This window comes from Kogia breviceps, chromosome 4, assembly GCF_026419965.1.
Source record: "Kogia breviceps isolate mKogBre1 chromosome 4, mKogBre1 haplotype 1, whole genome shotgun sequence".
In the NCBI taxonomy this organism is placed as follows: Eukaryota; Metazoa; Chordata; class Mammalia; order Artiodactyla; family Physeteridae; genus Kogia; species Kogia breviceps.
Window position 1 is genome coordinate 15920275 of NC_081313.1, and position 15657 is coordinate 15935931.

Here is a 15657-nt window from a genome sequence, read left to right on the forward strand (position 1 = left end):
CAGCAAATAAGTCAGACAAATATCCCTGTCCTCACAGAGCTTACAGTCTAAATGGGAGAGAGGTCACAGTGTGATAAGTGCTAGGATTAGGGAGGTGCAGGGTATCAAATAACCCCATTTGTCATTTAAGGATGTGGATTTGCTTTGGCGATCACTGTGGGGTATTGAGTGTTGGGTGTCTGAGGTGCTAGCCCACTTGCTTTTATGGGCATTGAATTTTTCCAGTTATAATTTCGAGTATGGATGGAGAAAGTGCTCCCAAGACTTTGACAAAAAGTGGGGGTTGGTAGATGATAGGGACCAGGAGAGGCAGCTAAATGCCGCAAGACTCAGAGGGGCAGGGAGGTGCCCAAGGACAACGACTCCACCTCCCAGCTCACCTTGTGAGGCTGTGATGGAGAAAGCAATGTTCTCTTGGACAGTGCTGCCTCCTCTTTGATCTTTCTGGTTACTAATTCAGGTGTTGGCAGTGTCCATTTGAATTTTATCACCGTACCCGAATATTTAAATTGGTAATATTTTCATGCATCAACTCAAGAAGTCTTCCTTAGATATTTAAGTATGGTTTTCTCTTTCTAATATTAAGTACACTCCACTATATGTTAACTGCCTCTGTCCTTCAACCTGCAATGACCCTGCAATGTTCTCTGACCCTCCCCTTGGGGAGGTTCTTTGAGCTCTGAATCCCAGGGATTCCTCCTATACAGTAAGATTTAATGGGTAGATTTGGGCCAGTACCTAAATATCTTCTTGTGATTCTCAATGTCTCTGTACTTTGGAGGTGATTTTCAGGATCCATCCATAGGTTAAGTTTATTTAGCTGTACATGTTATCTCAGTAAAGATTTTTTTAAAAAAAGAATGAGTTTGACATCAATTTTTAGGCTACAGTTTTCTTCATTCTCGTATCCCTTTGCCAAGCTGGGCTGCTCTTTCCCTGAACTCTGTTCATTCTACTTTTGGTAATAGTTTGTGCTTTGAGCACATGGTACTTTGAGGAGAAAGATTATAGCAGGCATGGAAGAGTAACAGAGAAAACAAAAGCCAGAGAAATAGAGATAATCCTCAGAAATTTTGGAAAGGATTTGGGTTTTGCTCAGTACATAGGATGGGATTCTGAACTAATTTTAATTAAAATTTTAAGAACAAATATCTGTAGCATATACATGAACAACCAGGCAGCCAGCATCTTAATGATAATTAGATTGTCAATGAACTGTGCCCTTTCTTCCAAGCCCAGTTTATATCCCAACTAGTTAATGAAACTTGCCAAAAGGTTCTTGCAGTATAAAACGTAATATGGATAAAACAGTAGTTTTTGACTAACCAATACTCTCTCTGATAACTGAGAGAAGAGCCTGAAATCTTCAAGGAAATTTCTGTTTAATGACATTAGAGAACTGCTGAAGTGAGGTAAGTAGAGGGGTAAAATTCTAGAGAGGGCAAAAAAAAATGTGGGAAGGTGTGTATTTGTTTATACTAGGAGCTAACAAGAGGCTGGAATTCCAAGCTGGGGACAGAGAAAATAGGAGAACTTTTTTTTTTTTTTTTTTAACCAATCTTATCTTTTTTTTTTTTTTTTGGTTTCCAGCTTTAAATGATCAGCTTTTTGTGCCATGTCCTAGCCCTTCAATCATTTTTTTTAACATTTTTATTAGCATATAATTGCTTTACAATGGTGTGTTAGTTTCTGCTTTATAACAAAGTGAATCAGTTATACATACACATATATTCCCATATCTCTTCCCTCTTGTGTCTCCCTCTCTCCCACCCTCCTCGGCCCACAGTCATACTGGAAATTAAGGGGCCTTAAACACATGGCTGATTCTCCCTAAAGATATTTGTTAAATTGAAAGTTAAATTGAAAGTTTAGCAGACATCTAAAACTCTAAGTGGAAAAGAAGAGCTTTTGTTTTTTCCATCTCTTCCTGTTGAACAGACAATGATTAAAGTAGGGGACCAGGGTGAATGGCCCTAGTGCACAAACAGGCTCTCTCGGTTGAAAGCCCTAGAGGGCCATGCCTTAGGGACAGGGATAGTTCAGAGACAGGCTGAATCTAAAGAAAACTGCAAATTAGCATTGACTTGGCCTTGACTTAGTTCAATCCTACCCTGATTGGATTAAAGTACAGGCATACCTCCTTTTATCTTGCTTTGCTTTACTGTGCTTTGTGGATATTGTGGGTTTTTTTACAAATTGAAAGCTTGAGACAACCCTGTATTGAGCAAGTCTAATGCCACCATTTTCCCAACAGCATTTGCTCACTTTGTGTTTCTATGTCACATTCTGGTAATTTTCACAATACATCCAACGTTTTCATTATTATTAGTATAACTTGTTATAGTGACCTGTGATCAGTGATCTTTGGTGTTACTATTGCAAAAACATTATGACTCACTGAAAGCCCAGAAGATGGTTAGCATTTTTTAGCAATAGAGTATTTTTTAATTAAAGGATGTCCATTTTTTAGACATAATGCTATTTCACACTTAATAGACTAACGTATAGTGTAAACAAAACTTTTATATGCACTGGAAAGCATAAAAAATTTCATGTGACTCCCTTTATTATGATAATTGCTTTATTGTGGCGGTTTGGAACTGAACCCAAGATGTCTCTGAGGTTCACTTGTAATGATGCCTCTCTCTAATTGCTCATCCAAGAAAATAGCAAACACTCTCTGAAGAAACATATTCCGATTTGAGACTCTTCTAGGTTTAGACACTATGTGTGACACCCAACTAAAAATTGCTAGAAATATTAAGAAACAAGACCATTATATCCCAGTCCTGTCGCCCCAGTCCCCCTGATGAAAAACAAAAAGAAAATTTATCACTTTATTAAGAAAGTAGAGTTAGCTGACAGTGATTGTAAAATCATTAAGATTAATCTGTTCAAGAAAACAGAGGGAGAAAAAAAAGATAGAAAACATAAAAGAAATTATAGAGAATTTCACAAGATCTATATCTTTATAAAAGGGAAAAAAAAGAAAAAAAAACAGCTATCAACCAAAGCAGTGAGCGGACCACATTTTCTTTGAGTGCATGTATTTGATTTGATAGGACGCTTGCTTCCTTGAGCAGAATATTAGTTACATGCTGGTGTTTTATACCAGTATATTCCTAACATATGTCACGGTGAATAATAAACAAAAATAGGCCCCAAATAAAGAAACTTTTATATACGTAGGATGGAACACTTAAGGAGACATTTGTTCTCTAATGTTCAGATAAATTAGCAGATTCCAAATTAATGAGGGATAAAACATAGGGCAGGAGAGATCTAACAAAGATGGCGAAGAACTGGAACAACATGAAACATTACCTTAAATTTAAGTATTTATCAAGCAGATCTGGGCTGTGAATTGGAGAATCCCACCAGGGTATAGATGGAGGAAAATCTTCTTAGGTGATATGAGGACATTAGCTATGATTCCAGGCATAAATACTATTAAGGTATATGTCTCTGGGATTCAGCTTTTACTGTGGTCAAGGGTAGGGGCCTAGAGTTTCTCAAGCTCACTCTTTACAGATGAATTTAAAACATAAGAACAGGAATTTAAAGTTGGGGAAGAGAGAAAAAAAAAAAAAAAGACCAAATGATCAGTTACTGAAATCACCCAAAAATCTCTAGAACAAAAGGGAATGGGAGAGCTGTCTTTCTATCTACTAGTGGCTGGCAATGTGTTTATTCAAGACAGCCATCTTTGAAATGGCTGCTTCTTTGAAATGGATCCCTGTCAATCAATCAAATTTTAGTCACGCAGTTACATTATAAGGAAAAAAAAGAAAAGAAAAGCCAGCTGTCAGGGTTTACACTACCTTTATATCTTTATAATATCATCTTCATAATAATTAGAGGAAACAATTAACAGATTATTCCTTGAGCTAACATTCTGTTCAAGAAAGCAAGAGTCCTATCTATCAAAGCAAATACATCCATTCAAAGAAAAGGTACTCCAAACACCCATTGCTTTAGTTGATAGCCATTTCTTCCTTTTATAGAGATGCAAATCTTCACCATCTTTATAATATCTTGATACGTTAGGATATGCCCTCTTTTCTTCTCTTTCCTCTATACACATCCTTTTTCTTCTTTTCCTACATTCTTGCTTTTCTCAACTCTTTACCATTTGCATTTTATTAACAGATTATTAAATTCAGTTTATGATAAAAATTATATTTAACTTATAGATTAATTTGGAAATTTGAGTGTTGATTTACTAATGGGGTAAAGATATTATTTTTGTGGTTTTTAATATTTTCAGTAACATTGCCTTTCATAATGGTGAACTTGAACATTATTTATTGGATATTTTTTCTCTGATGATCTTAGTAGAGTTTTCTGTTAATTTGTTTGATTTGTTTTTACCATTTTAAATTTATCTGATTTGCTATTTATTCATGTATTTTATGTATAGAAAATCTAGCCATTTGGGGCATTTATTTGTATTCCAAAATTTGGCAATCTATCCAATTGTTTCTTAAGATGTTTCTGTGGATTCTTTTAAATTTTCAGAAAGACAATTGCATCTCATTTGTTAACAACGATAATGTTATGTTTTGTTTCTATTTATTATTGTTCTTTTGTTCTATTTTTGTTTTGTTTTATCTTTTTGGACTGAGGAGAACATTCAGTACACTGCTGATTAATTGTAGTGATTGAAATATCCTGAGACTAGCAGAATTGTCCAGCTGAACCCATCAGAAATTGCTAATTCTTAGAAATGTGAGCTAAATAAATGAATAAATGGGCTTTATTTTAAGAAAACTAGTTTTGAAATTGTTTTCTTTTTCAGCAATAGCTGTTTTTTTAAGCAATGGCTAAATATTTCTAACTTTTTATGTAAAATTTCCTATCATATTTTGAATTTGGCATATCTCTTGTAAGCAGCATATAACAGTCTATTTTTAAAATAAAATATCTTTAAAAATGATATTTATTCTGTGACTATGGTATATTTGAACTACTTTCTACTTCCAATAAAATTCTCATTGCTTCCATTTTGCATCTTTTATTCTACTTTCTGACCTCTGTTCTACTGATGAAATAAGTCTTATTATTTAACTTTTAAGAAATCTCTCCTTGCTTTGGAAATTACAGACTCTTATTCTATTAACTCTCTATTATTTTAGTGTTAACTCTTCAAGTTTTAACATTTGAAATGAAATGTTAATTGCAAGGCTTTTTTGTCTATTATTTCTTGCAGAGATCCTGAAGGCAAAGATTAATACAATATTTGCCAAAATGTCAGTAGCTAAAAATTTAAAAGTTTCTTTTCTTATACATTGGAAAAAAGTCTTTAATAACTGTCCTCCCTTAATTCCTGATAGCTTACCACTGCTAACTAAACATAGAGAATGTTGACAATAGGAAATTATTTTCCTTTAGCAGTTTGAGCATATAATTGTTAACTTCTGTCATCTATTTTTTCTTTTTTAACAAGAATCTACTTTAGATCTAATTATTATTGCTTTTTAAATATTCTGTCTTTTCCTTTTGATTAAATATTTTTTCTCTTTATCTTTGAGGTTTAGCACTTTTAAATTGGCATATTCAAGTATAGATTTGATTTTCTGCTTGCCTTTGAGAGTTTTTTTTTTAATAATAGCCAATTTTTAAAATTTATTTATGTATTTATTTATTTATGGCTGCATTGGGTCTTTGTTGCTGCGCACAGGTTTTCTTTAGTTGTGGTGAGTGGGGGCTACTCTTCATTGCAGTGTGTGGGCTTCTCAATGCAGTGGCTTCTATTGTTGTGGAGCACGGGCTCTAGGTGCACGGGCTTCAGCAGTTGTGGCACGCGGGCTCAGTAGTTGTGGCTCACGGGCTCTAGAGCACAGGCTCAGTAGTTGTGGTGCACAGGCTTTGTTGCTCCGTGGCATGTGGGATCTTCCCGGACCACGGCTCAAACCCATGTCCCCTGCATTGGCAGGAGATTCTTAACCACTGCACCACCAGGGAAGTCCCTGGTGTTCATGTTAATTGTGAGGGTCCACATTTTTTTTTTTTTTTTTTTTTTTGTGGTACGTGGGCCTCTCACCATTGTGGCCTCTCTCACTGTGGAGCACAGGCTCCAGACGCGCAGGCCCAGCAGCCATGGCTCACGGGCCCAGCCGCTCTGCGGCATGTGGGATCCTCCCGGACCAGGGCACGAACCCGTGTCCCCTGCATCGGCAGGCGAACTTTCAACCACTGCACCACCAGGGAAACCCGTGGGTTCACATATTTTCAACTTTGAAAAATTGTCATGCAATTTTATCTACATATATTGCTTGCTATAATTTCTTTCTAATTCTTCCAAATATTTTATATTCCATATCTGTTAAGTGTTCTCACAATTTTTAAGAATTTTGACATATCTGAACTTTGTTTGCTTGAATTAACAGAATTTACATTTGACTTGTTAAATCTCTCTGTGTCCAGTCTAGAAGTAATGCATTTTTTTTATTGCTCTCTCTTTGTATCTGTGTGTGTATACACATCATATACATATATATACACATATACATATATACATCATACATGTATATATACATATATGTTTACACATAAATTTTAAATGTATGGATAATTTATATCTAGTCTATATGTATAATTAAATCTATGTAATTTCTAGATATAGTTCTATATACATTTCTATATATTTAATACCTATATTTTAATATATATTTTATGTATACATTACATATATACATACATATATAAACAAACTTTAAAATTTTAATTTCTGTATATATGTTTATATATAATTATGTATATAACACTAATCATTATATATTTTCATGTCACTTTATAAACTTTTCTATCTATGCAAAAACTGTAGTTTTATTTTACTAAGGATTTTAAAATTATTTTTATATAAATATTTTCTTTCATTGTATCATTTCATATAATCACTTCTCGTTCTTTTAAAAAATATTCTTTTTTTTAAATTTTGAAAATGCTAAACATGCTAATATTCAAGTATTTTTCTGTTCATCTATGTATTTTGCATGATTCCGAGTGAATTTATTTTCTGATTTATTTCTTATTATTTATTGACTATCTTTTAATTTTTTGACTTTCAGATTTATCATACACAACAATATGCATTTCTCTCTGTCTAAGTTTGGAAACGGCTTTTTGTCTCTACTCACTCTTTGCCATAAAGCAGTTTTGGAGATGCCACTAAACCAATGGCTGCCTGTTCACTCATCCTGGCTTGGAGTCTCTGTCTTGTTTCTATTGTTCCCTGAATATTCATATTCATGTAAGCAGGGGGCACAGAAGAACAATAGTTTTAATTTTTTCTTCTAGATTTCTTTATGTTCTGGGGGCATATAAATGTTTACTAACTCACAGAATGCAATGACCAAGCTGCAGGATCCAGTAGGCCTGGACTTGCTGACTCTTACTCTTTGTAGTTTGTTCTGGTTGATGGCCAGAGAGATGTTTATGTACCAAAGAATATATGTATATATTATATATTCATTTTAGTATGACTATTCCATTTTAAATTTCATCTTTATAAATTATTACCCATAACTGCCTTCTGTTTATAGAAAAAGCCATCTTGACTCTAATATCTTTATACTGCATCATTAATTCCCCCAATGCTACAAAGTAGATATTTCAAACCAAAACTTAATGGATGTAAAAACTGAGGTTGAGAGAAGTTTGGTGGCTTGTCTTATCTAACAAAAACAAGGCTGTTTGCTCAAGCATGTGTTTTCACCTATGTGCTAGTATCTTTTTTTCAGAAAATTACTGCTTTTTATATCTGAAAGAAATTGTGTTATATATAATTTCATCAATTCCCAAAAATGTTTAAAATAAATTAAATGAACTTAAAAATAAAGTAAAACATCTTTACTCCCATACAACTGCCCACAGGCATCACATACTTGAGGTGGCACAGTTGATTTAAAGCATTCATATATATGGTTAAAATAAATGTTAAAAAATCTACATCGGCATTATAAACACTTTCAAAAGTGTGTACCTATTTGAGGGGAATTTTTTGAATGTGAGTTTCCAGCACTGGTAATGTTGTCATATAACTAAAATGAGACCTTTTGAATACATTCATTAGTTAAACTGAGAAATTCCAGGCATAATAATCTTGAATGAAGGACTTTTAGTCACTAATGTGGGTTTCAACAACAGTAAAATTCTCTTGTTTTCTAAAATACTTTGGGAATTATTTACATTAAATAGCTTGATTACAGCACATCTTCAAATCTAAGTCAATTTTTCTTTATAACATCATCAAATTAAAGTTACTTTTAAAATGTAAATAAAATTTTTATTGGAATGGAAAAAATTCAACTGAAATATAATATGATTTCTAAATATGTGTTTCTAAATATAGTAAATTTCAATCTACTAAAGCAGAAAGTTTAATGCTCTCCAAATTATGCAATTATTTGAATATGGGAAAATATGAATTGATTTTCAGATATTTAGCATAGTTAATTATAATATTTAAATACATTTGGGTTTGTAGGGTGGGATGTTCAGATGTAAATAAATGTTCAATAGTCAATTAAATACAATTTGTCATACACAAACATGGATAAATATGTATTGCCATAAGTACAGCTGACCACAGGGACAGTTAAACTGAGAGAGACAAATAAGCTTGGTATTTTTATATGAATTTTGTTATGGACACATGCACAATTTAGTATCCCTGTTATGATTATTTAAGGAAGCTTAGGGATAATGGAAAAAATGTTCAGTGGGTTGTCATTTAGTGATTTTATTTTTGCTTGAATTTGAAAATGCTTCTCCATGAAGGGTACAGAGAAGGAATTAAGTACTTCAAAACATACGTGCTATTGTTTCTTTCATGTGATTCTGAGGCACGTCTTAAAGCCTAAATCGCAGTATATTCAGATATATGTGATCAAAAACTAGTTTTGAGAAGAAGAAAGTTGATGCCAATCAGAACATTGTACACATTGAGTGGCTTGCTGTTTCCCTTCCATACTGAAGAATGACTTTTACACAACTTTGAGGAATCTACCAAATAAGGAATCTAAATCATGGTGAATCTCCTCTAGTTATTATGTTCTTCTTTCCCTACACAATAAGAAGTTTAAACAAAAATAATTCAAAAATTTCCACAATGCTCTGTAATTATGCATGTGTATCTACCCATATTTTGGAAAAATATTCATAATAACAAGGGGAAATCTAATTTGTACATCACATCTTGATAGCCTTGCTAAGGCAAGATGATTTCAAACATTGCAGTTCCTTTTCTAATGGTCCCTAGGACAGATTTTTTCATTTATCCTAATTTAAATTTTTTCCTAGCAGTTGCAGCAGTTCTCATAAACATGTTTGTCAGCTAAGATTTCTCTTAAAATTTGCCCAAGAGCATATTACATGAACATTTCTTGTTTAAAGGGATGCTTCTGAATAAACTCATTGAAAGTTATTTGTACATATGGCTCAATTTTAAACACAAGCTATTCACAGATCATAACACATTAACATCAAACTGACTTTGAATGTTGATTTGCAAGCTGTTCATGAGTACATAAGAATAAAGCAAAGCTGTTCAGGCCTACTGCATATCAAGTCAAAGCAGATACCACATAGATCAAAAAATATATGTATTCATGTTCACCTTCATTGTCCTTCAGAGTGAAGTTTGGGTTTATAGACAGATGTTCATCAAGAAAGAAGTTAAACCTTTGTCCATTGGCAAAATCATCCTTATCAGTGGCGCTGATGGTATGAATAACCTACAGAAAAGACAAAATTAAATAGTAAATTTAATTTGGCCTCTTCCCTTGATTTTAATTATATTAAAACATTTTCAATATCCAACTTGAGTGTTTTCAAATTCTTATTCTAGTAAACGTATCAGCTAATTTGCTCTCCCTTGCATTAGACTTTAAGAAATATAGTATGGCACACCATATAATCATTCACACTTTATTTTCTAGCATGGCACAAACATTTAATTTTTTTTTTCCTTTATTACCCACAGTACCTTGGGACCAATTAGTTGTAAGGTTTTGTGTGAACACCTGTTTGGGGAGATGTGAAATATGGTTTGCACAAATACCAATATCCCATTGTTGATGTAGAACAGACTTTCTGTACATGTTGGTCTCAGTCAGCAAATGCAAAAGCACTAGAATCATAATTTTTGTTGTAGTAGACCTTTGAGATCATGATCCAGGCCCTGTATTTTAGAGACGAGGACTCAGTCCCAAAAGGAGTGTGATGTGCCTCAAATCTGTAAAAATCTGGCAGAGGTAAAACTAGACCACCCAGAGCTTTATGAAATTTTTTAATCCCTAGTGGTTGAGAGAAAGCGATATCCAAATTTGGACTTTACGCACATTAAGGAACAGAGAAAGTTAGAATATATTAAAAAAAAATCCCAGGTAGCCTAAGAGCATCATACACATTCCGATTGTTATAGTCATTACAATCTTTAAAAGTAATATTGAAACAAACAAGCAAGATGATATTTTCCTTTTGAAAAAAAATTAGTATCCTAATGCTCAAGTGTCCTCTTTCCAGGTTTTCCTTAGAGAAATTGAAAACAGAGAGAAAGTAGAGCCAGAAAAATAGTATTTCCTGCATATGAAATATAGTACGTGCATTTCAAAAACTGATATGATTTCTAAGAACATTTTACACAGTTTCACCGTATTTCAGTATTTTACAGGTGAGATAATCCACCAAAATGCATCATAGTTAAAACCTAAATTCCTCTCCAGGTACTGAGACTGTTAGATTGTGAGGGAGATGAGGAGGAATATAAAGGTACTGAGAATGAGTAGTCATTCTCAGTATTCCCAGTGGTCATGTGTTTTCATGAAATGAAAGTGAAGAAAGTGAAGTGAAAGTGAAGAAAGAGCTTCAGGGTATAGAAGTGATCAATTTCCTCCATATATTTCCATGGCTTATTCCTTATACCCTTTCCCATCACCATTCAGAATTTACTTTCTCAGCGATCTGGGGAAAGCCCTTCCCCCTACATATTCCAAGAAGTTTCTATCATTCTTCATTATTTCCCTCCACATTATTTATCTATGAACTGAAAATTTACATAGCTGCTGTTTTTGTTTTTTTTTTTTTTTTCATTGAAAGTACAACTAGTATCTGGACAGATTTTTTTTTTTTTCTTGTTATTGCCTTTTGACTATAAATAGAATAAACTGAGGGTTAATCAGAAGCAATCTTTATGATTTTTCTCAAGTGCAGGAAAAGCTCCATAGCATTTAGAGTGTGCAAAATCTGAAGAACACAGCTACATTTTCTACACGTTAGATACGTAGTATCAAATTGAAATATCAAATTCTCAAAGTTGTTTTTAGGGTTAGATAAAACAAATACTGTCAACCCTCCATGTCCGTGGTTCAGAATCTGTGGATTCAACCACCATGGGCGAAAAATATTTTTTAAAATTCCAGAAAGTTCCAAAAAGTAAAACGATGCCATGCAGTGGCAACTATTTAGATGGCATTTACATTGTATTTACAACAATTTACATAGTATTCACATTCTATTAGGTATTATAAGATATTATAAGAGATGATTTAAAGTATATGGGAGGATGTGTGTAGGTTATATGCAAACACTACACCATTTGATATAAGGGATTTGAGCACTTGTGGATTCTGTTATCCTGAGGGAGGCAGGGTCCTGGAACCAATTTCCCACAGATTCTAAGGGACGGTCGTATAAATTTTTCTTTGGGAAAATAAATGTCTTCTCACTCTTATTCTTCATACATTGTGATTCTCCAATTTACAATCCTATTTCCTCAATGATACTTCATAACATACTGACACATTTGCAAGTTCACTTCTTATCCTAGAATGTAACTCTGGAGGGGATTGGTAAAGAACAATTAATTTAAATAAACTGAGATATTTATGTTTTCTGTTATCAATGCTTTGGAACAATTTTCTTTTCTTCTCATTTCAAAGTTAATTTATCACTTATTTTAAATTTTCTTAAATTTTTACAAACATGAGCCTATTCAATTTGTTAAACACTGATATAATTCATATTATATTATGTTTACTATTTTTTTTTGTTATCTCTAAAATATAAATATCCCTTCCATTTTTATACAGGTAATTTCAAATCTCAATTTACCAGGAAGCTCACTTATGGCAAATTTTTCTTCCTCAGAAAGGGTTCTCAGTCTCATCTACATAGTAAATGATAAGTTGGTTACCACATTTTGTTTAAGAGTGAACGATTCATCTTGAACTTTTGTAGAACTGTTGGACATGCATCTGTACTTAAATATTTTTCCACAATATTTCTGAGAGATGATTCTAAAAACCTGGTATGTTGGTCTTTTTTTTTAATCTAGATAGTCTCTTGATGAGAGAAGGTATATTCAATTTCTTTTTCGGTTGTTTTACTAATCACCTTTTCTCTTTCATTAGGAAATGGGATTTCCATTTGTTTCCTCAGTCTTTTAATAGAAAACATACCTAAGAAGTTAACATGTTTATGATTTTTAGAAGTTTTAAACTTCTGGCAGATATCAGATAATTACCATGTTTCCATTCATCAATGTTTTCTAACATTTTTTCAGACTTATTGATTAGTCTACACTGTGCTACCTGTGCTCTCTGTTTGTGCAGCTAGTTGGTGATGTATGATCGATAAAAAATTAATTTTATGATTCTCTTTCATTCTAACTGGACTCAAATGTTTTCTATCACTTGCACATTATGCAATAAGTACATAAAGCATTTGATTATTTTGAAAGATCTGAGATTTACTCTAACAAAGGGAGAGAAAACTCAAATTGATGGATGGTATTTACAAATAATTACTAGCAGAATTTTTTGATAGTGCCCATGAATAAAGATTCACTTTTGGTAGAAAATAATTAAAACCAATTTTATATTCCTTTTATTAAGTAAATGTATCCCCTTGTTTAAATGTGTTTAAAACATATTTAAAATCTATCACTTCCCGAGTACTTTACATAGGAAAAATAGTGTCAGAAATTTATACAAATAACATAGTCTTCTATTTGGTAAATGAGCTAACCCTAACTAAAACAAATTTAAAAGGAAATTCTATGGAACGTATTGCACCTTCTTTTAATTAATAGAGTTTGCCTTATAATATGATCTCAAATGATCATTTCATTTGATAATAATACCAACTTTTGTTAGTTAGCTGAGGTTTATCTTTGATAAGATGTAAAATCTCTACTGATCTAGTTAACTTTTTTCATACAAAGTTGTACCATTAATAATATCAAAAATACCATGGATATCATGGGGGCAGAGGCTGGTGTTATGTAATAAAATGTTTTATTTTATATGTTATGTTTTCTAAGTTTACTTCTAAAAAGAAAAATATACAGAGGGAAAAGTCAATACGAATAAGACAGAAAGCATTCCCTTTGTTATTTCTCAAAGTTTCTAGGCTCATCTCAACTATTTTGAATTCACTCTTCTTTGGGAACTGATTTCAAATCTCATGCATGCATGATTTTCTTTTTAGTATTTTTTTATGCAAGGTACTTAAAAGATTTTTTTTTTTTCAGAACAGGAAAATCTATTAACTCATAGAAATATATTGTTGAAGTTTATATTGATACCTGAATCGACCTGAACTCTGCTCTTACATGTGGTTTGAACCTCTGCTTTCAGAAAAGACTAGCCTCTTTGCTGTAGCCACATGTTGTTACATTTAAATGCACAACATCCATAACAGAAGAGTCTGTAATTCTAAAAGCAATTGTCATAGAAAGAGGAACTGTCGCAATACAAATACGCTTCAGAAAAGCTATTTCACAAATCATTATTTAAATAGTTTCCTATTCCAACTCTGCATCAAAATATACAGTTTCTCCAGAAATGCTACATCCATAAGAGTAAATGAACCAAAGACCTCAAAATTAAATAATAGAAAGATTCAGACAATTTTCCACTGTAATGGGTTAATCATACAATTGACTACATGAATGGGTAATGATTTGTTTAAATGCAGGTGTAATAAGCAATACTTTTAAAATGATGTTTTTATTCCCTCAATGAAAAGTCTAAATTCATTTTGGTGAAGAGTTGGAAACAAAAGCTCAGATAACATAAAGAATCCAGGTTTCTTACAGTGACATCTAAAATCATGCAATACTAAAGACAGCAATGATGTTAAATGCGAATATAGGTTACAAAGAATGAGCAGTAATCACATAACTTAAAATATATTAGAACTTTGGGGCTAGGTCTAGCAATTATGTCTTGAAAATAGTAACAGTTATATGAAAAAAAGATAAATACTAGAGATAAATACTAAAGCTAAATACTAAAGATAAATGGTTAATGGGACTCCCAAAAGAAACACCCTCTCTAAAAAATGGAATAACTTTTCACCTGAGGAGAACAGGACAACCCACACTTAAAGGAATTTAAGACTTATCTAGTCATATACTCATAGAATCTCAGGCTTGGAAGGGCTCTGAAATTCTGACAATTTTCTTCATTTTAGAGATGAAGAGAGCACTTGTCAACATCACATTAAATTACTTCTTAGGAAGGCCACAGAGTTTAGGTGGTCATTGTAGAGGGTAAAACAGAAGGACCCAGGTTAACAATGTGACATTAAGAGGAGAACATGGCCAGTGAGAATGCCTGAATGGACTTCCTCATGAGCAGAAAGTGGACAACATGCGAGGTCAATGGAAAAAGTCAAGGTCACATGCCAATATGAAGAGAGTTCAAGCCAGAAAACTGAGACTAGCATTTTCGATTACAGAGAAGACATTTACATCCACAGGGGAAGGATCAGTTGATCCAAGAGCAAGGGCTGAGTATCATCTGCTCAGAAATTCAGTAATTTCACCTACACCTACAAAACTGGTATGTGTGAGTTGCTCCTAATACAAGATCACACTTTATCCTTGAAGTAAAAATAATTAATTAATTAATTAGTTAATTAAAACAAAAATTTTAGAAGAAATAACCTAAAAAGAAAGCATCTGATAAAAGCTGATGATTTTTGATTCTTTATGTCACACTTCAAACGATCTAAGTTTAAATTATCTGAATAACCTAGGAACCAAAGAGACAAAGATTCAGTGAGGAAAAGGTCCTAAGTTTACTAAAAGTTGTTATTTATAGATTAGGTAATTGATACCTAAGAAAAGCAATATTTATTTCTAGATATTTTCTTTTCTTAAAGTGATATTAAATGGTATAGTGTTTTAAGTTTCATTTTCTAATTGTTTCTAAGATAAAGAAAAAGAAGAAATACATTTATATTGACCTTATATTTAGCACAAGTATCAATTTTATTCACAATTTCAACTACTGTATAGTAGTTTTACCGCTATTATTAGTAGTATTGTTATTATTAATGAATGTTTAACTTTATCAAAACCTTTGGCTTCACCTATCAAAATGAATTTTAATTTTTCTCCTTTTCATTTTAAAGTAATTTTTTTCTGGATTTGCTTTGACAATATTTTATTTATGATATTTCTATGTTCATGAAGGAGAATATCTATAATTCAAATTATATCCTTCTCAGGTTTTGATTTCAAAGTTTGTTGTCAGCATAAAATCAGTAAAAAACTGATTGCCCTTTTTTCCTTTTTGATACAGTATATTTTGATTATCATTCCATTTAAATATTTTCAATTTTTATTACTTTATTGGCTCATGGCTT

The 15657-nt window shown here is 32.5% G+C and overlaps 1 protein-coding gene across 4 annotated transcripts in view; it reads right to left on the reverse strand.

Moving 5' to 3' along the window:
- The window catches only part of CDH18 (cadherin 18), a 497768-nt gene that overhangs the window by 22358 nt on the left and 459753 nt on the right, over window positions 1-15657 (reverse strand). For all 4 annotated transcript variants that reach the window (XM_067030818.1, XM_059061733.2, XM_067030819.1 and 1 more), the window contains one exon: window positions 9620-9737. In XM_067030818.1, coding sequence (XP_066886919.1) covers window positions 9620-9737 — 118 coding nt within the window. The remainder of the gene's footprint in view (window positions 1-9619; window positions 9738-15657) is intronic.